Here is a 25,829-nt window from a genome sequence, read left to right on the forward strand (position 1 = left end):
TTATCGGACATGGAACTTGAAATAAGGCTTGATTGCTCTAAGCCTCAGTTTCCCCTTTCTTAAATGGGAATAATATTAGCATCTACTTGATAAGATTGTTGCCAGGATTAGATAAAGATAATACTTGAAAGAGCTGGGTCCAATGCCTGTCTCATACTGAGCAATCAGTAAATGCTGGTTTTTTTCTGTTGTTAATTTCATACTGACCAAGATTGGCTGGTTGTGGATGAGGTTTTGGGGGATGCTTCTTGCATTTAGTAATGGTGCTCATCAGAGGAAGATGCAGGGAACAGCTGATTGGGTATGTGAGTCAATGGAGAGGCCACATTAATTCCACATCCCACTGGGGACCAAATGCAAACCATTCCAGTCCAGATTGGCCTACAGTGATCCCCTCCTTTTTCCCCTCTCCTCATACTTAGTTTCTCAAGGTGAGGTGTAACTGAATAATCATGAAAAAAGTGACGCAGGCAGGGTTGGGAATAGACAGGAAAAGCATCCCAGGTTCCCTTCATCCCCCTCAAGCAGGTGACTAAACACATATGGATGGAGAGAAGAGATTCTGGACATTCCCCTCTCTACTCCTTCCTACTGGGTCAGGTTCCTACCGGTCCCTGCAGCTAACCTCCCACAAGGTGGCAGTTACTCAGCCTCACTCAGCACTCACTCTGAGAGGACCTGCTTCTGGGGAGAGAAGAGCAGTGGAAATGGCCCACTATTTCCTGAGCTGGAGGGTTTCACACCTTAAGAACTGGAAGGGACTGGAGAGATTATCTCGTTGAATTCCAGGGTTACATAGTGAAGTTCAGAAGTTAAGTGAAAATGACTCTACTACCCAAAGGAATCTACAGTTCAATGCAATCCCTATCAAACTACCAATGGCATTTTTCACAGAACTAGAACAAAAAATTTCACAATTGGTATGGAAACACAAAAGACCCCGAATAGCCAAAGCAATATTGAGAACAAAAAACGGAGCTGGAGGAATCAGGCTCCCTGACTTCAGATTATACTACAAAGCTACAGTAATCAAGACAGTATGGTACTGGCACAAAAACAGAAAGATAGATCAATGGAACAGGATAGGAAGCCCAGAGATAAACCCACACACATATGGTCACCTTATCTTTGGTAAAGGAGGCAGGAATGTACAGTGGAGAAAGGACAGCCTCTTCAATAAGTCGTGCTGAGAAAACTGGACAGGTACATGTAAAAGTATGAGATATGTATTGTAGAAATAAAAAAATTTAAAAAAAGTTAAGTGACATGTCTGTCCAAGGTCACCAAATTAGCCTGTAGCAAAGGGCTTCAGTCTCCGGGGCAGACACATGCAGATTCAAGTAACAGCTCTGCCACTTAATAGCTGTGTGATCACGGGCACGTTGCTTAGCCTCTCCAAGCCTCAGTTTCCTCTTCTAGAAACGAGCTGATGACAGCACCCACCCCATGAGATCACTGGAGAATCAGCAGCCACAGACAGGAAGGGCAGTGTGCGCAGTGCTTGCCCAGGGAGCATTCACTCTCGCTAACATTACTGTCGTGATCATCCGAGTCCCCCAGTGCTTGGGATGTGCTCTGTACACCATCCCATGCTGCATTAATGGGAATCAGTGGATTAGTATTCCTGACTTCCAAATTTATATTCGGTGTATGCAGTTAAAAAAAAAACCACTTAACAATACACACACACACACACACACACACACACACACACACACACACATGACCTTGTTTGCAAGGTTTCAAAATTTCCACACTTGTTGAGGCCTTGGGAAAGAAAAGATGAGATAAATTGCCAATTCCAGTGATTTCTTTGCAGGCATCCTTTGGATCTGTAAAGGCCCACATCGTTAAGCCTTGGAGCACAGAGCTCCCACAGGGACAAGACCATGCCATTTTCGTTCTCTTTGACAGTGCTCGGCCCAGGCCCATAAGCGGTGAGTTACTCTGATAGTGCTTTTCTGTGATAATAACAGTGGTAGCGTTTACCTGATTCTAGTGGTCACTAGAATCACAAAATAAACTCACTGCTGGAAGGGAGTTTGGCTCGTTTTCTCATTTACGAGTTACCTGGGACTTCAACGGGCTACGTGACTTGTTCTGAGAGACCCAGTTAGGAAGTGGCAGGCCTAGGAGCATTTACCATCCTTCCACCCTCCTATGTTACATGCATACATCCAGCAGACCTTGATTGAAGCTCTATTGTGTTCTACGGCCCCGTGACCAGGTGTCAGGGTGGAGGCAATTATGAGAAACACACATTCCCTGACCACATCGAGCTAGAACTCCAGGAGAGGGGCTAGAGCATTACTGACATGGTGCCAAGAAACTAAACATAAGACAGAGGAAGAAACGGGCCGAGTGCCACTAAACCAGCTCTTGGTAGACAGCAGGACAAGGACTCAGCTCTTCTGCCGTCTAGGTCAGCATTCCTTCATGGCCCCATGTTCCCTGCAGGCCTGTCTGCAGACATCAAGTCCCTCCCCAGGGTCAGATCACTGAGGAAACATTCTTGGGCTTTGTGATGGTTAATGTTTTCATGTCAGCTAGGCTATAGGGCTCAGATGTTTGCACAACACCAGTCTAGATGCTGCTGTAAAGGCGTTCTGTTAGACGTGACAAACATTTAAATCAGCTGACCTTGAGTAAAGCAGGTTACTCTCCACGAAGTGGGTGGGCCTCATCCCATCAGTTGCACACCTTAACGAGAATAGCGGGAGGTCCCAGAGGAAGAAGAAATTCCGCCTCCAGAAGGTGTGTGGGCTCCAGCTGAGGCATCAGCTCCTTCCTAGTCTCCAGCCTGCTGCCCTGCAGACTTTAGCCTTGTCAGCCCCCGCAATCCGGGAGCTGAGTCCTTAAAATAAATCTATCTACCTATCCCCACATCTATCTATATATACAGACACATATCCTGTGGGTTCTGTTCCTCTGGAGAACCCTAACACAGGTTCTTTCTGCTATTCTTCCTTTAAGGAAAGTGAAGGCAGAGAGGAGACACTCGTGCAGGCAGTCAGGGTAGCCGCAGCAGGAGCCTGGAGCACAGAGGCGGCAGCTCCAGCCAGCATCACGTGGGTGACACCGACCCTGACTCCCAGGGCCAAAGGGGTTTGTCCAGGGAGCCTCAGGAGACGGAGTTACACTTCAGAAGTGAAAACAAAGATGCAGCCTTAAACGCAGGTACATTATTTTAAATCCTGAATTCCTCAATCTGGCATCACACTTCGCATTTCAATCCAACTATCAGTGAGAGTTGCCAGATCTCAAACCCGAACCCCAACATTGGCAGCCTTTTCTCACTCTTGGAGATACTATAAGCCTTTGTGAATATTTCAATTCTGCTCTTTGTTTTGAGCCAGGTTCTTCGGAGTTTCTGGAGTATTTTCTTCTCGTCTGCTCCTCACTGTGCTTTTGCTCTAAGACACTTTTATTCCCAAAGAGTATTAAAAAAAAAAAAAGATAATAAAGGTCCAGGGAATCAGGGAGCTTGTCTGCTGTGCTCCCCGCAAATCTTCCAGCATCAAGCACAGTCCTGGTCCCTAGTACATACCAAACAGATGTTTGTTAAATGAAGGGATAAGAGCTATTGAAATGCTCTTCCAGGTCCAGCCCTGTAGTTCTACAGATGTGCATTCTCTCCTTGACCCCTGCAGCGCTGCTGTGAGAGGTACTGCTCTGAGGGATGCCAGCTTCTTCCCCTGCAGTGAATAAGCTCACAGAGTGAGGCGACAGTACTAGACAACACAGAAATTGCAAGGGAAACAGAGCTCCTCATTGTTTCAGGGGTGTTCTCGTCGCACGTGATTTTAGAGCTTTTCCTTCTGTTGGAAAAGCAGGCTGGCGCCTTCTTTGGCGCTCTTCACTCACAGCCGCAAAGCCAACATTTCAGTTCCACGATACTTAGCACCCTCCACTTCTCTGGCTAACTGGGCTGAGAGCAGATCAGATCTACAGAAAATCCCAAGGCTTCTTCCAATCACCTCAATGCTCTCCTAGACACATGCTGAATTACAGAGCAAAGGGCCAGTTCAAAGCAAAATTGCACAGAACTTGGCCCAGCCCTATGGATTTTGTTTTCCCCCTTGGAAAGGCCGGGAGGGCTCTCCCGGGAGCATCCCAGGTCAGAAACTTTCCCCTGCTGTGTCTTCTGCCATCTGCCGGTGCATGTGGCTTCTTCCCGGGGCCAGTTTGTCGGATTCATGAGAATATGCTGACACGCAGAAGGAGGTTAATCTTGCACTGGCAACATATATTGCCAGGACTTTTCTAAGGAAAAGTCTGCAACTACAACCCAGAGACTACAGCAAACTCCAATGGGGACAGTTCGGGCCCTGGGCCACTGCGGTTTGGGGGCAGCTGCACTTTGAGTGCCTTCAGTGCCAAGTCATGGGAGGGCCGCTGTCTCCACACTCCCACCCTCCTGGCCTCTGTTCTAAGTGCTGACTAGTTGCGACTTAGCAAACTGCACCAGAAAAAAAAGGGGGGAGGAGGAAGGAAAGAAGAGGAAGAGAAAGATGAAGGACAGGAAGGCAGGAATGACGACGGACAGGACGGAGAGGAGGAAAAGGGAACAGTAAACCCCCAAAGGACCAAGCTTCCAGAGAGTCGCGGTGTGTTTTGTGGTTGCACATAAAGAGTTGAGTCAGACGTCAACACAAACGTAAAACTGAAATACACAGAGACAATTCTCTATGTGGCCTCACATCTACGATTTGACTTTCAGCTACAAGAAAGAAAACGGCAGGGCACTTGAATGAGTCAAAAATAAACTGAGGGCTTCCCTGGTGGCGCAGTGGTTGAGAGTCCGCCTGCCGATGCAGGGGACACGGGTTCGTGCCCCGGTCCGGGAAGTTCCCACATGCCGCAGAGCGGCTGGGCCCGTGAGCCATGGCCGCTGGGCCTGTGTGTCCGGAGCCTGTGCTCTGCAGCAGGAGAGGCCACAACAGTGAGAGGCCCAGTACCAAAAAAAAAAAAAAAAAAACTGAGAAGGAGATGGCCTTGTGCTTAAAGTCTGGAGTAAATTAAGTTAATGCAAAACATAAACGCTGGACTGCAGTTGGCAAGCGCAATTGAGAAGGGTTTTAGACTTCTTTTTAAGAAGACTTTTTAAATTTTTAAAGCAATATAGAACAAAGCCACACAAACATTTTTTGGCTAGAATATACCAGACCATCTGATGTAGCATTTGGGGCCACACTGGTTTGATTCTAAAATTCCAGGGGCCAAGCAATCAACTTCATCTAAGAAAGATCACAAAATACTGGGTCAGACCTTGATGCTAGACCAGATTCAAATTTCAGCATGTCTGGGCTTCAGCCACTGGCTTCAACGCTGCCCTCGAGGAAAAAATTTAAAAGATCACAAAAGCTGTTAGAAAAAGCAAGCACTAGAGAAGGGAGACCATCGCTGACAGAATGTAGGAGCATCTCAAATGCTTTCAGAGGCTAATGGTTCAAATCTGGAAGAACAAACTTTAGGGCACACCTCTACAGCCCGCCAGGAATGAGGCTGCCCTGAACCTTCTCCTCCTGCTTTTGTCCGACAGACCTCATTTTCACTACTCTTAACCTTGCCTGCTCCCCACATAAGTCCCTCTAGACTTGGCCCCTAGTGGACCCTGAGGTGGAAGGCCTCCATCCCGTCTCCCTCCTGCGAGTTCTCCTTCATTTGGTCAATGAGAGATTTAGTGCCTCCAGCTTAAAACAGAAATGTAAGCACCCCCAACTCGTGCTCCAAAACTTCATTATTTGGGACATCTTTCAACAGAAACAATATATGTACAAGGACAAGGTGACCACACCAGACCATAGCGCCAGCTCAGCACTGAATCTGCCTCTCGTATGATTCATACAACTCCAACATAAGCATCACCTGTACTGAGGTTTCCACAGGAAATGCGCTGGGCATTCCAAATTCTAATACAGAACTTCTCTGGTTTAACTCAAGGCAGGGAAACAAAAGATACCCCTTCCTTTCCGTACCCTTCCACCTGCCAGGTGACCTAAATCTCTGGGCAGGGACTGCCGAGAGTTTCTGTGGCCCGAGAGGCAAAGGCTGAGAAGTGGGGCAGAGGATACAGGTCCAGGACATGTCAGGGGATGAGGAGGAAAAAGAAGGGCTTGGGATACGGCACACAGGCATCTATGCAGACAGGGAGATCAACCAGGATTGAGGCTACAGGCTCTTAAAATGATGTAGAGGGAAGTATGAGGCAGAGAAAGGAGGGTTGAAGAATAGCAGCTACCATACAGGTGAGCGCTTCCCGGGCTCTGAGAATTTTACACATCAGTACACACGTAACCCACACAACATGTCACAGGGCGGGCACTATTACCAGGAAACTGAGGAACAGAGGGGGTAAGAACTTGCTCAAGTTGGTAGCTAGTGCGAACATGGTTCTTCGCCACTTTGTCTCCTGCTTCGGGGAGGGACCTTCCCGCTCCTGCCCCACTCTCCCAGCTCCTTAGCGTGGCCGCCCTCATGGGTGACGTGCCTCCGCGCCCATGCTACCCGCCTCCTGTGCTCAGAGGCTGAAAGCTAGAAACAGCACTTCCCAGATTGTCCTGGAGCTGGGCTCTGGGTGCCAATCGGGTTTTGCAAATAACTACTTGAATAAGATTAGAAAGGCTGAGCATTTCTGCTGCTGTGCCCTGGCTGGCTTCCGGGGGGCCCTGGATGGCCATGGAGGCAGAAGGACCGCGGTCCCCCTGTCCCTGAGCTGCATGGCAGGAGTCTGGGCTTGACACCAAGAGCCTGATTGTGAGCCCAGCCTGGAGCCTAACTGAGTCGGTCAGCACCTAATAACCCACAGCAAGTCCCGGCTGGGTTTAGTTCCGGCCCTGAGCCCTGACTGATCACCTTCCCTTCTTCTCTCCCCTCGTTTTCCCTATGACCTTAGCCACTGAGGAGAACAATGGCAGGCAATGGGAAGGAGGCGGAGAAGAAGAACGGGGGCAAATTCATTCATTAATTTGCCGGTCACCCAACATTTACCGCACACCCATCATGCTCTAGGGACTGGCCAGACTCCTCCCCTTCCCCTCCGGCGCCTTCAGTGACTCTTACTAGGATGCGGGACCAAGAGGCGAACCAAGTCTGTGGCTCTGTGTGTGCCGTTCCCTCGCCCGGAACACCCTGCTCCCTGCCCTTGTCTCCTTGGCGGTTTCCTCAACACTATCCAGGTACCACTTCCTGCCCAGAGCCTGGATTTGTACCCAGGTGCTGACTCCAGAGCCCACGGGCTCGACCACCTGGGAGGAGGAAGAGTAAGGCTGAAAAGACAAAGGAGGGGAGGTGACATGGCCTGGTCCTGAGGACAGTCACACGTAACATACATATATAGACCAGGGGCTCATTTATTAAACAATAGGCCACACAGCTCTGCCAAAAGGAGCCTCTGCATTTCCTCAGGGGGAAACTTACCTCGGGGGACTCATGATCACTACGTACGTGTGGCCCACTTACCTTGGCAAACAGGGAAGGAGTAGAAACCCCAGCGGCAGGCATTGCACCGAGGGCCCCCCACCCCGGGGCGGCACAGACACCGCCCGTGGGCATCACATATTTCGGGGAGAACTCCTGCCAGGTTACAGTCACAGCCTGCGAAGGGGAAGAGATGTTCAGAGGCGTCTCCATCCTCCATCCCTTCACCCACAGATTCTGAGTAATCTATGGTTTACATACAGTCCTAACCCAGAAGACTGCATCTTAAGGGGAGTAAAACATCTCTCCTGGAAAGATCAGAGATACCATTCAGAAACATCCAGGGCAGGCACTGGTTTGCAAAGTACCTACAATCTTCTAGCATCTACCCCCATGGGAACAATTGTTTTTCCCCAAACTGAGCCTTGTTTAGTAAAACTTCAACTTCATAGATTTCCATCGAATGATAATCTTGAACTAAACATATTCCTACCTCCATTTCTCAGAAGAAAAGAGATGAACATACATTTAGCCCTAATAAGTGCCAGACGTGGCTTTGGGGGACCTCACTCGGCTTGTCTCAATCCTCCAGGCATGAGCCCTTCCCAGCAGGCAGGCTGCTTCCAGTCCTACCTCAGCACCTCTGCTCTGGCCGGCAGGTAACACCCCTCCCCTGGTTCCCTCTCAACCTTCAGGTCTTGGTCAGGAAGGCCTTCCCCACCCAGTCTGTACCAGCAGCTCCCCCTTCCCTCTCCCCCCCTTTATTTAGCTGTGTTGGTCTTTCACACTTTAATTATTGAAATCACTTATTGGCCTCATGACTGACTTTGACCAGTGGAATGAGAGGCAAGGCAAGTGTTGTTGTGGGATTTCAGAGCCCAGGTCACAACAGGCTTTGTGGTTTCCATTCTCACCCTCTGGGAACCCTGAGACCACCAGGGAGGTACCCTGTCTGACCTCATCGAGGATAAAAGGCCACATGGAGAGAGACACTGAGCCCCAGCAGACCCTCCAGCAAGTCCGGCAGAAAGACTGCCCAGCCAAGCCACAGGATTGCGAGAAATAACCCTTATTGTTTTAAGCCACTAAATTTTGGGGTGATTTATTACATAGCAATAGAAGAACGAAACACCTATCAAACTGAAAACTTAGGGAGAGCTCACCTCAGGACTCCCACTGCCATGTACAGTATGTCTCAATCAATAAATATTTCCCAGGAAGACAGGGCTCTTGCTTGACTTTATTATGGATGGATTAAATAGTGAAGTCAAGCAAAAGCCCTGCAAGATATGTAAGCATTTTATAGTTGAGGAAAAAGATGCTCAGAAGGGTTTTTTTTAATAGATCTTTTTTCTTTTTTTTTGCGGTACGCAGGCCTCTCACTGTTGTGGCCTCTCCCGTTGCGGAGCACAGGCTCCGGACGCGCAGGCTCAGCGGCCATGGCTCACGGGCCCAGCCGCTCCACGGCATGTGGGATCTTCCCGGACCGGGGCACGAACCCGCGTCCCCCGCATCAGCAGGCGGACTCTCAACCACTGCACCACCAGGGAAGCCCTTTAATAGAACTTTATTGGAGTATAATTGCTTCACAATACTGTGTTAGTTTTTGTTGTACAACAAAGTGAATCAGCCATGTGCGTATACATATCCCCATATCCCCTCCCTCATGAGCCTCCCTCCCACCCTCCCTATCCCACCCCTCTAGGTCATCGCAAAGCACCAAGATGATCTCCCTGTGCTATGCAGCTGCTTCCCACTAGCTATTTTACATTTGGTAGTGTTTATATGTCTATGCTACTCTCACTTCGCCCCAGCTTCCCCCTCTCCCCACCCTGTGTCCTCAAGTCCATTCTCTATGGCTACATCTTTATTCCTGCCCTGCCACTAGGTTCATTAGTGCCATTTTTTTTTTTTTTAGATTCCATATATGTTCGTTAGCATACGGTATTTGTTTTTCTCTTTCTGACTTACTTCACTCTGTATGACAGACTCTAGGTCCATCCACCTCACTACAAATAACTCAATTTCGTTTCTTTTTATGGCTGAGTACTATTCCATTGTATATATGTACCACATCTTCTTTCTCCATTCATGTGTCGATGGACATTTAGGTTGCTAGAAAGGTTAATTAAGTTGCCCAAGGTCACACAGCCAGAGGAGCTAAGTAGGGCTTTGAACCCAGGTCTGTCTGATTCTAAAGCCCACCCCTTTCTATGATGGCAAGAATACAAGCTGATAACTGATTTTAAAAGCTGTGTTCAAGGTATGTTCCAGATTAGTGTATGTATTCAAACCATTCTCATATTTAAAACATCTACATTTCTATCGAGAACATTAGCATCAGTGGGAAGCAGCTGCGTAGCACAGGGAGATCAGCTCGGTGCTTTGTGACCACCTAGAGGGGATACGGAGGGTGGGAGGGAGACTCAAGAGGGATGGGATATGGGGATATATGTATACATATAGCTGACTCACTTTGTTGTACAGCAGAAACTAACACAACATTGTAACACAATTACAATTTTAAATCTTAATAAAGATTTAAAAAAACCAAGAACACTAGCATCTAAACCTGCAACACGGTCCCTTGAGGAAGATCCTGAAAGACTCAAAGATGTGACTGGGTTCCCCCTACTTCTCAAGGAAGGGAAGTCTCATGCATTTCAAAAAGGTTTTCTACAAGGGTTAGAATAATAGATAATCTGAAAAGTTAGCTAAATCCCACTCCTTCCCTTTGCCCTTTTTCAGGTAAAAGGTTAGTAACAAAGTTGTGGAATTATTTTTTTGCAATAATTAAGAAAAAAAAATCAGGGTATATCAGAGCAACTTTACAGTCTTTGCATAATCTCTAGCTTGTTTATACTTCAACAGTCACCTAACTTGACAAGAAGGGCACTGGATGTGTCCAAGGGCATATTCATCACAAGAGAAGCCTTGGAACCCAGGCTGGCACGAGCACCGCCCTGACTGTCCATCACAGCAGCTGTCCATCACAGCAGCTTTCCATCACAGCTGCCATACAAGGTCCCAATGCCAGGGCCCCACAGGATGAGAACACCACAGGGAAATGCAAAGGTTTACTGTCAATTACAGTCTTGGCATTAGACCAGGCATTGGAATTCAGTAAGAAACTTGAACTTTACAAAGGCATTGAAGTCCAAGGAATCCCGGTTTACAACCACTTGTAAACAGAAAGGAAGCATCTAGTGCCTATGCATTTCTAAATTTCTGTTTCTGAAATTCACTTTTTAACTTAGGCCTGGTTTCCACAGTGTAGTGGTTACCACGTTCACCTGACCCTTAACTTACCTGGCAAGTACTCCTACACGGTGCAGGAGCCAGAAACCTCTGAGGTCCCTCACTTCTCCCCCACCCTCACCTCCCACACCTCCTCACCAGGCCGTAGTGCTTATACCTCAGGAAAGCGCCCGCAATCCTCCTCTCCTTCCAGACTTCCAGAGCCTTCCTCCAGGACCTCATCCTCGTTTGCCTAGATTATTTCAAGAGCCTCCTGACAAGGCTGTCTGCTTCCTGTCTTCTTCCAACCCACTCTCCACACTGGTGTCAGGAGTGATCTTTCTAGAACGCCAATCTTTGCATATCAATTTCCAGATTAACCCCTCAACGGTGACCCAATGCCTTCAGTACACAATCCAAAGTCCTCGACATGTGTGACACAGCAGACCCTTCAAAATCTTCAGGCTGCCAGAGCCCGTGCGGCACCTCTATGCAAACTCGAAAAAGGCGTCTCCTCCTCGAGATGCTTTCCTGTCACTTGCTGTAAAATAGTCACCATATATATACAGGTCTACCACATCCTCAATGCCCCCTCCTCCTGGTCCCAGGAAGCCCTTCTAGAACCTCTGCCTTTTCCCTTCCTCCTTTCCTTCCCTCCTCCTTCCACTGTTCCTTCCATCCTTCCTTCTCTCCTTCCCACCTGCCTTCCTGCCTTCCCTCCCTCCCTTCTGTAAGGAGTTGTAAAGATGCCCCTTGTGTTTGCTCCCATGGCTCCGTGTTCTTGCCCTGTCATAGCATCAACTCCTGCTGTTCTAACTGCTTGTCTGTGTCTCCCACAGGCCTGGGGGCTTCCAGGGAGCAGGGAGGCAGCTGCCTTGGCCATGCCTAGTATAGAGGAGGCACTTAATAGGAGTTTAATGAATGAAGAATATGCTAAATATTCAAGACGACAATTCTCTTGGGTAAACACCATTCCTTGAGTTTTATTTTATTGGCACAGAGCTGCCAAACCGAGATATCAGAATTCACCTGTTCATCTCTAAGCTGTCTCTGGCTTGTCTCCACGCCAACAATGAATGACCCACCCTGCCAGCCAGGTGAAATGCCCAGCCTGGGGAGAGACAGCAGGAAGGCATGCCCTAGTGGCGGTCGCCCCATCTCTCAGAGCTCTTGTCATTAGCGCGTGCCCCGGCCCTGATCACACTGACGCAATACGTCGGCAATGGCAAGTAGCTCCTTACAAAGTGATGGGGGAATCAAAACCTTTTCGTGGTATTTGTCAAGAAACCTCTGGGCAGCCATGTCTTCAGGCCAAATGGGCTGCTTTACAAAATCATCCCAAGACTGTATCAATCTCCTAAGGTAAGCACCTGGAGTCTTCCTGCAGCTGTTGATTTTGCTTGTCACCACTCTTTGTTTGAACTTGGAGGAATAAAACTGTGCCCATGCCCGGAGGCCAGTGTCCCCCTAGAGTGAATGTTTTGTGTATCCTGTCATTTTCAAAAACAGCCCTTGAAGATGTGTCTACTAAACGTTGACTTCCTAACAATAAATGTTAAGTGGTTATAAATGATCACTTGGACCCAGAAAATCCAAATAATATCCAGTCATGAAACATAACGAAAAATCTAAAAACATTCTGATCTGCAAAATTGAGCCTATGGATTTTCTAAAATTCTCAGTTGGGGCTGCACACTGGAATCTCCTGGTAAAATATCATTGCCTGGCTGTGGAATCCCAAACTCAGAGATGCTGATATAATCCCAGGATCTATAAACTATGGCCTGAGGGCCAGACCCATCCCTGTTTTAGTAAACAAAGTTATATTGGAACACAGCCAAGCTCAAGCATTTATTATACATACTGTCTATGATTCTTTTCATGTTACTATAGCAGATTTGAGTACTCACAACTTTGCCTACAAAGATGAAAATATTTACTATCTTTATCCTTACAGGAAAGTCTGCCAACCACTAAATAGGAACTTCTACTAACTAGAGCAGTTGTTCTTAACAAGAGACATATGACAGAATCATCTGGAAAACCTGTGCAAAATGCCAGCCTGAACTTCACCCCTGGAAATCTAGATTTAAGATCTGGGGGTGATATATGCCATCTACAAGAGACCCACTTCAGACCTAGGGACACATACAGACTGAAAGTGAGTGTATGGAAAAAGATATTCCATGCAAATGGAAATCAAAAGAAAGCTGGAGTAGCAATTCTCATATCAGACAAAATAGACTTTAAAATAAAGACTATTACAAGAGACAAAGAAGGACACTACATAATGATCAAGGAATCAATCCAAGAAGAAGATATAACAGTTGTAAATATTTATGTACCCAACATAGGAGCACCTCAATACATATGGTTAACAGCCATAATAGGGGAAATCGACTTTAACACCCTACTTTCACCAATGGACAGATCACCCAAAATGAAAATAAATAAGGAAACACAAGCTCTAAATGACATATTAGACAAGATTGATTTACTTGATATTTATAGGACATTCCATCCAAAACCAACAGAATAGAGCTTCCCTGGTGGCGCAGTGGTTAAGAATCTGCCTGCAAATGCAGGGGACATGGGTTCGAGCCCTGGTCTGGGAAGATCCCACATGCTGCGGAGCAACTAAGCCCATGTGCCACAACTACTGAAGCCTGTGTGCTCTAGGGCCCATGTGCCACAACTACTGAGCCCGTGTGCTGCAACTACTGAAGCCCATGAGCCTAGAGCCCATGCTCCGCAACAAGAGAAGCCACCGCAATGAGAAGCTCATGTACCACAACAAAGAGTAGCCCCTACTCGCTGTGACTAGAGAAGGCCCGCACACAGCAACAAAGACCCAACGCAGCCAGAAATAACTAAGATAAATAAATTTATAAACAAAACAAAACAAAACAACAGAATACACTTTCTTCTCAAGTGGTCATGGAACATTCTCCAGGATCAATCATATCTTGGGTCACAAATCAAGCCCTGGTAAATTTAAGAAAATGGAAATCGCATCAAATATCTTTCCCGACCACAACGCTATGAGACTAGATATCAATTAACTACCATCCCCCTGACATCAAAACCAGACAAAGATGTAACAAAAAAAAGAAAACTACAGGCCAATATCACTGATGAACATAGACGCAAAAGTCCTCAACAAAATACTAGCAAACAGAATCCATCAGCACATTAAAAGGATCATAGACCATGATCAAGTGGGCTTTATCCCAGGAACGCAAGGATTCTTCAATACACACAAATCAATCAATGTGACACACATTAACAAACTGAAGAATAAAAACCATATGATCTTCTCAATAGACACAGAAAAAGCTTTTGACAAAATTCAACACCCATTTATGATAAAAACTCTCCAGAAAGTAGGCACAGAGAGAACCTACCTCAACATAATAAAGGCCATATATGACAAACACACAGCCAACATCGTTCTCAATGGTAAAAAAACTGAAACCATCTCCTCTAAGATCAGGAACAAAACAAGGTTGCCCACTCTCACCAATACTATTCAACATAGTTTTGGAAGTTTTAGCCATGGCAATAAGAGAAGAAAAAGAAATAAATGGAATCCAAATCGGAAAAGAAGTAAAACTGTCACTGCTTGCAGATAACATGATAGTATACAAGAGAATCCTAAAGATGCTACCAGAAAACTACTAGAGCCAATCAATGAATTTGGTAAAGTAACAGGATACAAAATTAATGCACAGAAATCTCTTGCACTGTACACTGTACACTAACGACAAAAACTCTGAAAGAGAAATTAAGGAAACACTCCCATTTACCATTGCAACAAAAATAAAAAGGTTCTGTTGAACCTAGGGGCAGGACAGGAATAAAGATGCAGACATAGAGAATGGACTTGAGGACACAGGGAGAGGGACTGGTAAGCTGGGACTAAGTGAGAGAGTAGCATTGACATATATACACTACCAAATGTAAAACAGATAGCTAAGTGGGAAGCAGCTGCATAGCACAGGGAGGTCAGTTCGGTGCTTTGTGACCACCTAGAGGGGTAGGATAGGGAGGGTGGGAGAGAGACGCAAGAGGGAGCAGAGATGGGGATATATGTATACATATAGCTGATTCACTTTGTTATACAGCAGAAACTAACACAACACTGGAAACCAATTATACTCCAATAAAGATGTTTAAAAAAATGAAAAAAAAAAAGAACGAACTATGCTACATGTGCTTTGAGTATGCAAAGATTCACTCCAAAAATAGCCTCTCAGAGTTTGTGTAGCTGACCTCAGGCCCAACTAACCTATAAGAATGCAAGAGGCTTCCCTGGTGGTGCAGTGGTTGAGGGTCTGCCTGCCGATGCAGGGGACGCGGGTTCGTGCCCCAGTCCGGGAGGATCCCACATGCTGCGTTGCGGCTGGGCCCGTGAGCCATGGCCGCTGAGCCTGCGCGTTCGGAGCCTGTGCTCCACAACGGGAGAGGCCACAGCAGTGAGAGGCCCGCATACCGCAAAAAAAAAAAAAAAAAATGCAAGAACATTTATTTTAGCTAAATAGTTAGATATTTGCCTAGTAAAATCTTTTAGGATAATTAGAAAATTATACTACTGTTTTTAGAAAAAAGCATCACTATTATTAACATAACATGGAATTGGTACGTGCAGAAACTAAAAAAAAAGTAAAAGAAAAAACACTGGAACTTCAAAGGAACAAATACATAAGAAATTTATAAAGAAACTTTAGGAAATTATATGTACATATGGAAAACTTTAAATAAGATATTTGGGGGAAAAAAAGATCTGGGGGTGAAACTCAGGAATTTATACTCTGTAAAAGCATGGGGTTCTAAAACATAGCCCTGTTTAAGAACCACTATATCAGAAGACATGAAAGCATTAATGAGCCTTAATGAAATAAAATTCTCTGGGGTGGGAGGGACTTGGTATTATCCAGTGCTGTGTATCTCCTGGCAGTTGAGATGTCTGTGCTTCTAATGTTCACTGCCAGAAGTTAGGCCCCAAATTGGGTGTTTTTAAAATGCATTAGTGGAAACCAAATTGAAGTGGGTATCTGTGCCTTTCAATGCCCAAATAAATCTAATTGCACTAATTGAAACTTCTTTTCTCGAGGCTGTGTTCTGAAGCTTCTCTAATATTTTGTAATAGACGTCTGAACTTCCCTTCAAGTTCAGTTAAATTTCCTTCCCTGAAGTCACCACCAATCTAGTTGGGGAGAAAAAAGAATGGGATAACAAAGGGATTACTGGAAACAGACCAGAAATGAAAGATCTAAAACATGTTTGTGGAAGGAAACCAGAGATGTGTGTCATAATCCAGGCTCAAAAGCTGAGTCCCATTCTAGTCAAATGACAAACATTTAAGCAAGCACTTGCTGATACCCGCTGTGGGCAGGATACCACGGCAGGTGCTGTGGGGATTAGAAAGCGAGTCAGGCACAGCTACTGTCCCCAAATGACCAAGTGTCTGATGAAAGCTAAAGACAATACCCCGCATAACACCCCAGCGCCGTGGTCTGCTCAGAGGAGCCGGGTGGGGGCAGGGCACAAGCAGGAAAAGCACAGGAAGGTAAAGTGGGTCACGTGAGAGCTGACCTCAGGTGAGCCCTTGTGCTACCCCAAGTCCCGTGACACTCCCCAAGCCCATTCACTCCCCCGCGTTCCAGGATGCCTCTTTCATACCTTCTCTCTCCTCAACTCCAAGGCCTTCTCCCCAGCCTCAATTTCTGCCCCCATCTTGATTCTTATTTTGCAAAGAAAAAGAGAAAGACCAGAAGAGAGCGTCCACATGCTCCCGCCACGGGTCTGCAGGCCCTTGCCCGGCCTGTCCCCGCGCTCCGCCTCCTCCTGTCTGACAGCCTTTCCCGCTCAACAAATGGCAACCCCTCCCCTTCGCTCCTTGTGTGCTCCATCCAGAAGCCGGGAGCCACCCCCAGCCTTCTTGCTCTAACAGTCCACCTCTGCCCAGCAACCCCCAGGCGAGTCCTGTGGGTTGCATCCTCAGATTATATCCACCGTCTGTGCACTGCTTGTCACCTCCACTGACACCTCCGGGGTCCCAGCCACCACCATCTCTTCCTCACGGATCATCATCGTGATGGCTTCCCTGCTTCTTCTCTCCTCCTCCTACAGTTGGTCTTCAACACAGCTGCCACACCCCAATGCAACGTCGTTTCCCTGTGCCGAACTCTCCTGGCTCATCAGAGTAGAGGCTACGTCCGTGCAGTGGCTGACGAGGGCCTGCAATCTGGTCCCCGGGTTGCTCCCCGCACCCCCTCCCCTTCGCTCACGCTGCTTTCACACCCCTGATCTCTCTCTGTTCAGGGGACACCCCCGGCATGTCCTGCCCCAGGGACTTTGCACTTGCTCTTTCCTGCATCTAGATGCTTCTCCCCAGACACCTGCAGAGCTCAGCCCTCAGCCCCCTGACGACCCTGCTTAATCATCTCTTCAGGGAGGCCTTCTCTGACGACCTACTTACATGTGCAAACCTCACATTCCTACCCTCTCTCTCTCGGCCTTATTTATTCCACAGCACTGATGGCCAACGCACCCGGAGCTAATATACTGTTGTAGAACCTGAATTCCTTGACCAAGGATGGCCCTCCAGAGACCATGTTCTTGTCTGGCCACCAGTGGCCCTTCCCTGCCCACTCACACTCTGGACGCACCAGGAAGAGGGGTCCACTGCTCCCAGTGAGATGAGCACGTGACCATCAGGCCTTTCCCCATCCTGGGGGACGAGACCAGGTGGGTTACCCAAGCCTGACCCAGTTGGTCGTGGGCTGTGTGCATGCAATGTGCCACGCCCTTCTGAGCGTGTGTGTCCCTGTGAGCACCACTGTGGGTTCACACAGCGAACGGCTCACAGCTCCAGAATCGAACCCAAAGGCCTGGAATACTCTCATATGGGTTAATTTACACCTACAATGTGGATGACTCCCATTTAAAAGTAACACCTTGTGCAGGACACAACCCTGCATATCATAATCTATCACATTAGTGATTTTACTTGTTTGTATATTAAATATGTTATTGTAGGAGTCACCCCCACCCCCAACTGAAATATAAGCTCCAGGAGAATTGGGAAATTCGTTTCACTAAGTCCCCAGCAGCCAGAACAGTGCTATGCACATAGCAGGTGGTCATAAAATACTTGCAGAATCAGAGATTAGGTAGGTGTAGCACCTCTCCACCCCAAAGGCTGCTTCCTGCATACCCCTGCCACTCTCTTCCCTGGGTGTTTTTCTGGCTGCAGGAGCTCCTCTGCACCCCCTGCAGGCCGGGCCCAGAAAGTTAATGCCCCAGAGGTAGCCCTCCATGCACATCAGGTGACTGAAGTTATCCGTTCCGTTGGGATAACGCTGAGCAAGTTCTCTGCTGCCTCCCAGAGTTGCTCAGAGGGCTGCAGCTCCAGGACCTACAGCAGGACCATGCCCGCTAACGCATCTTCATAAGGGTTCCCTTCAATCTCGGACTCACTCCCTTACTGATGTTTCCTGGTGTCACCTCCCAAATTAACCACTTGCACTCAATTCCTTTCTCAGAGTCCCTTTATGGAGAACCAAATAACACAGCAGGCAACCGACTGCTACTGAAGGTTTTTGAGCAATCTAGCAACATACAATCTAAAAACCCTTCTTAGTCTCCATCAGGTGGTGCCATTGCAAAGGACAGACTGGAGTAGAGAATGATGGGAGGTGAGAAGCCCAAATACGACAGACCTGGGCTTCCCTGGTGGCGCAGTGGTTGAGAGTCCGCCTGCCGATGCAGGGGACACGGGTTCGTGCCCCGGTCCGGGAAGATCCCACACGCCGTGGAGCGGCTGGGCCCGTGAGCCATGGCCACTGAGCCTGCGCGTCCGGAGCCTGTGCTCCACACGGGAGAGGCCACAACAGTGAGAGGCCCACATATCGCAAAAACAGAAACAAAAACCAAATACGACACACCTGCAAGGCACCACCATGGTCCCATGAGGATGACTTGAACTTGGACATAGCCATGTGCACAGGAAGTAGAAAAGGGATATGGAGCATCTTCACTGAAGTTAAACCAAAAGAGAAGTTACTTGCCTTTTATATCTCCACCAACTGGATCTTCTGGACTTGGAGTAGAAATAGGAAAAACGGGAATTCCTAGAAAAAATAGTTTATCAAAAAATACAGAGAAGGATGATTAAGGAGACAGTAAAGTAAAACATTAAATTGCACTACCTAGGAAGACGCCCTCTCTGACTTAGTGAAAGCAGCATGTGGAAACTAACTGAAAGAAAGGAAATGTTGCGACACTTAAAATGCATCTAGTGGTAAAACCAGGGTCGTCAGACATTCTGATTTGTATATTAATGAACAGAAATGGATATTTCGTGCTCACAATAGCTAAGTCCCAGTCTAGCAGGGCTGAGCTGGACTTCTTTAGTATCTTTATTGTTTTTTCATGTTAACATCGAGACTAGATTTTAAAAAATGTTTTCTTTCAAGTCTTTTTCCCTAAAACTTTGCTTATGAAAATGCAATTTCTGCTCAGCCTCTGTCCAATCATTATAGATTCTAAACTGACTGAGCCCTGATTCAGTGTCACTATGTTTGGGCTTAAAAACTGGTTCCTTTAACTTTAAGATGATCATGTAATTCATCCTCCAAACTGGGACACTTGACAGTGGAAGTGGGTGCTCGTTTAACAATGACCCTGGGACAGCAGGTGGGAGCCAGGACGTGCGCACATCCTGTCCACAGAGCCCCACAACTCAACATGCTTTTCCAGGGATGGCAGAGTTGTGAGGTGGGAATGGGCAAGAACTAACGCAGCAATGGGGTAGCCTCTTCCTGAGACCGTGTTTCTCCGTCCTGACCCCAAAGTCCAGTTTTTACACTAATTGCAGAACAAATAGGGTCACGGCTCTTGGAACAGTCTGCACAGCTGACTTCACACACTCCCCTGCTCCACGTTCTATGCTGTTTCTAACAGACACGTATATATCTCTCCAAGATGCTGAGATGTTCTCTTAGACCACGGCAGTGGGATAAGGTGAGGGCTCTACTGTACAGTGGGAGAGAACAGACACATGCCCCGGCCACTGGAACTACAACACACACTACATGTGCGCACGCGAACACCTGGAAGCCCGCGACATTTACTCTAGGTTTATGAAGGAAAACCCCACACATGGATTACTATTACGTTGAAACTGCCACCATCTGACCCTTTGACCTGCTGAGATGGTAATGTCTATGGTACAGCCTAACACTTTGGAGATAAATAACACTATGAAGCATACTTATAAAAATGTAATGTTCCCAACTTTGGGGAACATTTTCACACAAATAGAACCTTCCTGGCCCTATTTCTGTCCCTCTACCACCCCTCTGCCCCATGCCCACCATGCACTCAGGGGTCGATGCACAAAGCCCAGGTCAGCGCCGAGAAGCCGGGCCTCTCCTTCCACAGCTGGGACTTACTGGAGCAAACCGGGAAATGGTGGTAGCCGGCCGCACACTCCTCACAGTGGTCTCCGCGGAAGTTGGGCCTGCAGGTGCAGCGGCCCAAGCCCTGCTGACAGTCCTCCGCGTGGTCGGGGTGACAGCTGCAGGCTAAGAGAAATCCCAGAGAGTCCGTCCTTCACTGCACCTCTTAAGGCAAATATGTCCTAATCCTTCTCAGGCAATGTTTACTACTTCATCATTGGTTTCCAGGGATTCTCGAAAGGGCACAGCCTGTTTTCCACTTCACACCTGCTTGATGGTTTGCATTGACTGAACCCCGTGGACCCTCAGAGACAAGCTTTAATGAGTGTCACACTGAGAAGTTCTCGAGGATGTGGTTTATTACATTGAGCACTGCCCAGTGCACCGTGTAGGGGGCAACCCTGCACAAGCCACCACCGGAGGGGCTGGGTGGGCGCATGCTATGGCTCCTGGCAGGGCTGTTGGGCACAGCCTCTCCCGGCTAAGAGCCAACTGCGAATGTCCACAGAGTGGTCGTCATTACACAGCTGTGATGTGGACACAAGTGTGGGATGCCTAGACATTGATATATGATCTGTGCACAGCACAGCAAGATCGTGCCCGTCACCCAAATGTTCGAATCAAGTGATACAGCTTACTGAAGGCAGTTTTTGCAACCAGCCTGACGACTGGGTTTGCATTCCAGAGGGACACACTTGGGTGTAAAACACTCGGGAACCCCCTCACCTGGGAGCTCTCCTTGACCTGGCAAAAGTCCTCACCTTGGACAGCAAAAACACTGTCATAGCTCAGCTGAGTCCCTGTCCTGTGAGGAACTGGGAGGCTGGAGAAGTCGTGAGCGCCAAGCAACCCCCTAGCCTGGCTTCTCCTGGTGTCCTTTGCTTAATTTGTTTAGGATTTATGTGTCCTGTGGATTCTTTATGCTAAGCCTCTAATATCTCCATGAGACCACTTCAGTGATGAAGAAAGAAACGAGAAAAGTGATGTTAAACTGAGGCTCCTAATAAGGCATGAGTTTATTCACGATGTCCTGTTTTCCTTTGCCAAAGCTTATCCTTCGTGGGCACAAGATAAATCATGGGCATACTTCATAGGAGGATGTGGAAAAGCGAGGGGAAACAAGGACACACTTTTAATAACTAAGATGCCCTACAGAGGGACAAATCAGAGTTTACACATTCTTTGGATTTTGATGCTCTCAAACATTAATGATATGATGAATGAATCTGCGGGGGGGAAGGTGGGCACAGAAGCCAATTTCAGGACTGGAACTGTTTTCTAACTGCAATAGCAAGAGAACATAAAAGAACCAAATAAAATACACATGCAGAACAAAGTCTATAATCTGATCTACAACTGATAATTCCACAGGAAAAAAAAAAAACAACAGTGGCATTTTTCTGTATAATGGAAGTGGTACGTTACAGCAGTACTAGACAGATATGAACTCTACCCTGGACCTACCAGTTAGTAGTTCTCTCACCTGGGCCAAAATATTTATCTGCCCAGACCCTTTGATTTCTCGATATCTAAAAATGAGACTAATAATACATTATCTTAAGTTTGTTATGATAATTAGATAAGACATTTGTGAAATTATTTAGGCCATGCCTTGTATATAGCAAGTGCTCAATAAATCATAACTATTTTGAATATTATGACTATTATTACATCCTTGTGAAATCATTACTATGTTGCCTTGAGTCTCATTCTGATGAAATTTAAAATTACTGGAGATCATAGAAACATGTCAAAACAACAGAAAACATTTGTTGCAGGCCTAGTATGCGCCAAGCCCAATGCTCAGTATTTTCCTAGGTGGTTTTGACTGCATTTCATTTACTCTTAGAGACTAGATTATCATTTCCATTTATACATATGAAATCTGATTCTCGGAGAGACTATGTAACTGCCTGAAGTCACACAGCTAGTAAGGAGTAGAACCAATAATATGAAGAGAGACAGAAAGCTAAGGGAATTGCTAGCCAATCAGAATTTAGCCCGATGACCTCCCTGAAGTTAAGACACACCAAGGTGGAATGAAACTTACGGATGCAGCCGTCGGGGGCATGGACCGGAACGCCGTAAGGGCGGTAATAGCCCTTAGCACACTTTTCACAGTTTACACCAGCTGTGTTATGCTAGAAAGAAACAAAAGAAACTTAGGGGGGGAGAGTGGTGGACAAGCGCTATTCATCCAGAGAAATAATTCTGTCGTACACAAATGTAAAGTAAAAGTCATCAAAAACAAAAAGCACTGAACTTGACCTTGAATCTCCAAGATTTACCACAGGACACTGGCTTGAACTTGGCTCTGGAATTCTTTTTCCCATTGGAAGAGGAAATGAGGGTAAATTCAATGAACTGGACAACCCAAGTTTTCCTCTCTACCACTTAATGAAGCACCTGACATTTGAGTGAGCAAAAATTCCAGAGGACCACTCTTCACAGCTTCCTTCAGTAGCGATGAATGCATCATAAATCACCCTTAGGTTTAACCCAAGGGATAAAGGGTTATGTGTGTATTTTTATCTTCTCCAATTCTGGAAAAAACTGCATGTACAGATCCCCTTCTCTCGTCATTCCAAAATTTTATCTGTGCTTTAGTCTGAAACCATTTCCCAAACATTTCTGCTATGGGAATGGAAAATGTAGGCATGTGATTCATACACAGAGCTCATTTGAAAGTACAATACAAGGCAGCCTTTCATATTTCACGGCTAATCCTTGTAATTGCCAGAAAAAATCAAATTACCTGACACGCATCATCAATTTCCAAGAACTACATACCATGGGTCTAGCTCAATTCCACCTCTCTCTCTCTCTCTCTAATTTGGAAACAATTAGAAGGACAGTGTTCTTTCGCTAATGAAAGGAAAGGCAATAGGAAGTTAAAAAGAACAAATATAACACACTGACTCTAAAGGAGTCTGCATAGAAACACAGAGAGGAGAACAAAGACCCTTTCTGTATCCTCTACCCTTTTAGATGATTTTATTAATTACAGGCTTTTATTTATTACCACTCCTTGTCCTGCGGGCTAAAATCTGAATTCACTTTAACAGTGAGGTCTAAAACCATACTGGCCACTTCTCTGACCTAAGGTTTACATGCATAAACATCTTGGACAAACAGCAAACAGCTGTAGTCCACCCTCTCTTCCATCAAATGCCAACGAACCTCTCAACTCTGTTGTTTGCCACTGCGGCTTATAATATACAGAGGACATCAGGTTAACCTTGGCTCCCAATTTTTTTCCCACTGGAGTAGGAAATGAGAAAAAGTTTTCTCAAGAGGGTACCCTGGGTTCTCCCCTTTACCACAAGGTTTGTCTAATGAAGCACCTGCCACAAAGAAGTTATATTTTTAAAACACAAAGAACAGCAGCAAATCACCCTAAGAATACCTGTAGTTTGCCCTCAAGTTTTGGGTGGTTCTCTAGGACCCTCACCACCTGAGGGAAAGATACACCACTTATCTATGGACACCAAGGTCCATTGGTTGGACCAATACCAGATGGAGACTCAAGGACAGTAGTGGCTCCAGATTTCAACGTTGGAGGTACCTAGGAAGCACTCTTGCCGGGAGGAGTGGGTGTCTGAATTTGCATATGTACGACACAACACGAGATGAGAAAGCCTCCGTTGTCCAAGCTAAAGAGTGGGGTGGGCACCGATGGGATCTGTGCAGGAGGTAAGCCCACCCCCACCTACTCCTTTTCCCTTGGCACCATCTAGAGAGGCTTTCTAAGGAACACCCACCTAGAAACCTCAGGCCCTGCTCTGATCATTCTCAGGTCCTAATTCCTCCAAGCAAAACTTTTCCTACATGCTTTTCAATCTTCAGTTAAACCCCATCTCTCACTGACTCTCTCTCTTTCCCTCAATTCCTTGACCACACCTACAACACTGGTGCTGACTTCTACTTCTGTGAACCTCAAGTAAAACAAGACTATTGGCTAGTCCACTCGTTGGCCACACTCTCCTGGGAAGACCCCATCTGATATTCCATCTGAAGGTCAAAGTGATCTGGCCTCTGTGACCTCTCTGACGAATCTAGCCCTGCTCACTCCCCTCCAGCCACGCAGGCCCCTTGTTCCCTCTCAAGGCCCTTTGCCCTGCCGTCCCCTCCACGTGGAAAGCTGTCCCCCCAGACAGATGCCTGGTCCATTCTCTCGCTTCTTTCAGGTCTTTACTCAAATGCCATATCCCAGAGAACGGACCACCCTATTTAAAATGTCACATACCCCCAAACCAACACTTAAAATAGTAAATCCAAGAAACAAAAGCGAAATCAATACCACGTGAGAAAACAGCCACCTCTGACACCCACATGCCCTGAAGGATAACGATCTGGCTCTTACATGCTGGCTGCTTGGCCACCTGAAAGTCCCCAGGCCCAGCCTGCCTGTGATGTTCCCACTTCCTGTCACCTGCCCAGACTGATGGCAGAGATTTCATCATTCTCCCATTACCAGCACTGCACAGAAAAGGCAGGAAACAGTCAGGTTAGCTGGTGCTATGGAATAAATGTTCGTATTCCCCCCAAGTTCATTTGTGGAAGCCTAATCCCCAATGTATTTGGAGATGGGGCCTGGGGAGGTAATCAGATCATGAGGATGGAGCCCTCATGATGGGATTAGTGCCCTTATAAGAAGAGACAGCGAGAGCTTCCTTCCTTTCTCTCTCTCTCCTCCATGTGAGAATACAAGACAATGGCCATCAGCCAGCCAGAAAGAGGGCTCTCACCAGACACTGGATGTGCTGGCACCTTGATCTTGAACTTCACAGCCTCCAGAACTACGAGAAATAACTGTTTATTGTGTAAGCTACCCAGTCTATGGTATATTTGTTATAACGGCCTGAAGTGACTAAGGCAGCTGGGCTTCTGATAGGCAGACCTTGCTGTACGGTATGCGTCTTCTACCAGCAAACTCAAATTTCATCTTGAAGCATCACCATGTAGCTCACCAAACCATCTGCCCTGCTGTAGCTACACCCATTCTTCTCCCTTCCTGTGCAAGACTCCCCATGTCCCTCTGTATATGGCATAAGATAGGGTTACATTTTCTTCCCAAATGAAGAGCCAATTATTCAAAATCATTTATGTACTATCCATCTTTCTCTTCCAACAGAAATGCCAATTTTACCACAAACCAAATTTTAATATCTGCATGAATTTGTTTCTAAATTCTCTATTAGGTTCTATTGAACTATCTATCCCTGCATTGAGTCCACACTCAATTAATACAGATTCACGGTATATTTTGATGTCTCACAAGACAAAATTCTCCCGTCATTGTTCATCTTTTCTAAGCTACTTGTCTATTCTCATAGACATATTCTTTTATCGATAAGAATTTTAGAAACAGTCTGTCAATCTTCATTAAAAATCTGATTGAGATTGCACTAAACTTATAGATTGGTTTCGAAAAAATGGTATATTTATAATACTGAGTCTGGAGACATATTATGCCTTTCCATATAGGTCTTCTTTTATAAACTTCAATAATGTTTTATAGGTTTAAATGTAGCTCCACAGTTAATTTCTTCTATCTGTTGCCTCTTGGAGTACCTCCTAATTGTTCCAATAATCACAGCTGTGTTCTCCTGCATGTATCAGTTTCTGCTTTCTATCTTTCAGGAATCTTTTAAACTGCTGGTCTGTTGATAACACTCTTTCTTATTTTTCATGCTATTGTGGATTCTG

At 46.5% G+C, this 25,829-nt stretch overlaps 1 protein-coding gene across 2 annotated transcripts in view; it reads right to left on the reverse strand.

Moving 5' to 3' along the window:
- The window catches only part of LAMA3 (laminin subunit alpha 3), a 233,798-nt gene that overhangs the window by 140,379 nt on the left and 67,590 nt on the right, over positions 1-25,829 (reverse strand). For both annotated transcript variants that reach the window (XM_024757935.1, XM_024757934.1), the window contains exons 9-12: positions 22,171-22,261; positions 20,115-20,246; positions 18,729-18,791; positions 7,462-7,596 (exon numbers count right to left, since the gene is read on the reverse strand). In XM_024757935.1, coding sequence (XP_024613703.1) covers positions 7,462-7,596; positions 18,729-18,791; positions 20,115-20,246; positions 22,171-22,261 — 421 coding nt within the window. The remainder of the gene's footprint in view (positions 1-7,461; positions 7,597-18,728; positions 18,792-20,114; positions 20,247-22,170; positions 22,262-25,829) is intronic.

The sequence above is a fragment of the Neophocaena asiaeorientalis genome, unplaced genomic scaffold (assembly GCF_003031525.2).
Source record: "Neophocaena asiaeorientalis asiaeorientalis breed wild unplaced genomic scaffold, Neophocaena_asiaeorientalis_V1.1 scaffold142, whole genome shotgun sequence".
Taxonomy (NCBI): domain Eukaryota; kingdom Metazoa; phylum Chordata; class Mammalia; order Artiodactyla; family Phocoenidae; genus Neophocaena; species Neophocaena asiaeorientalis.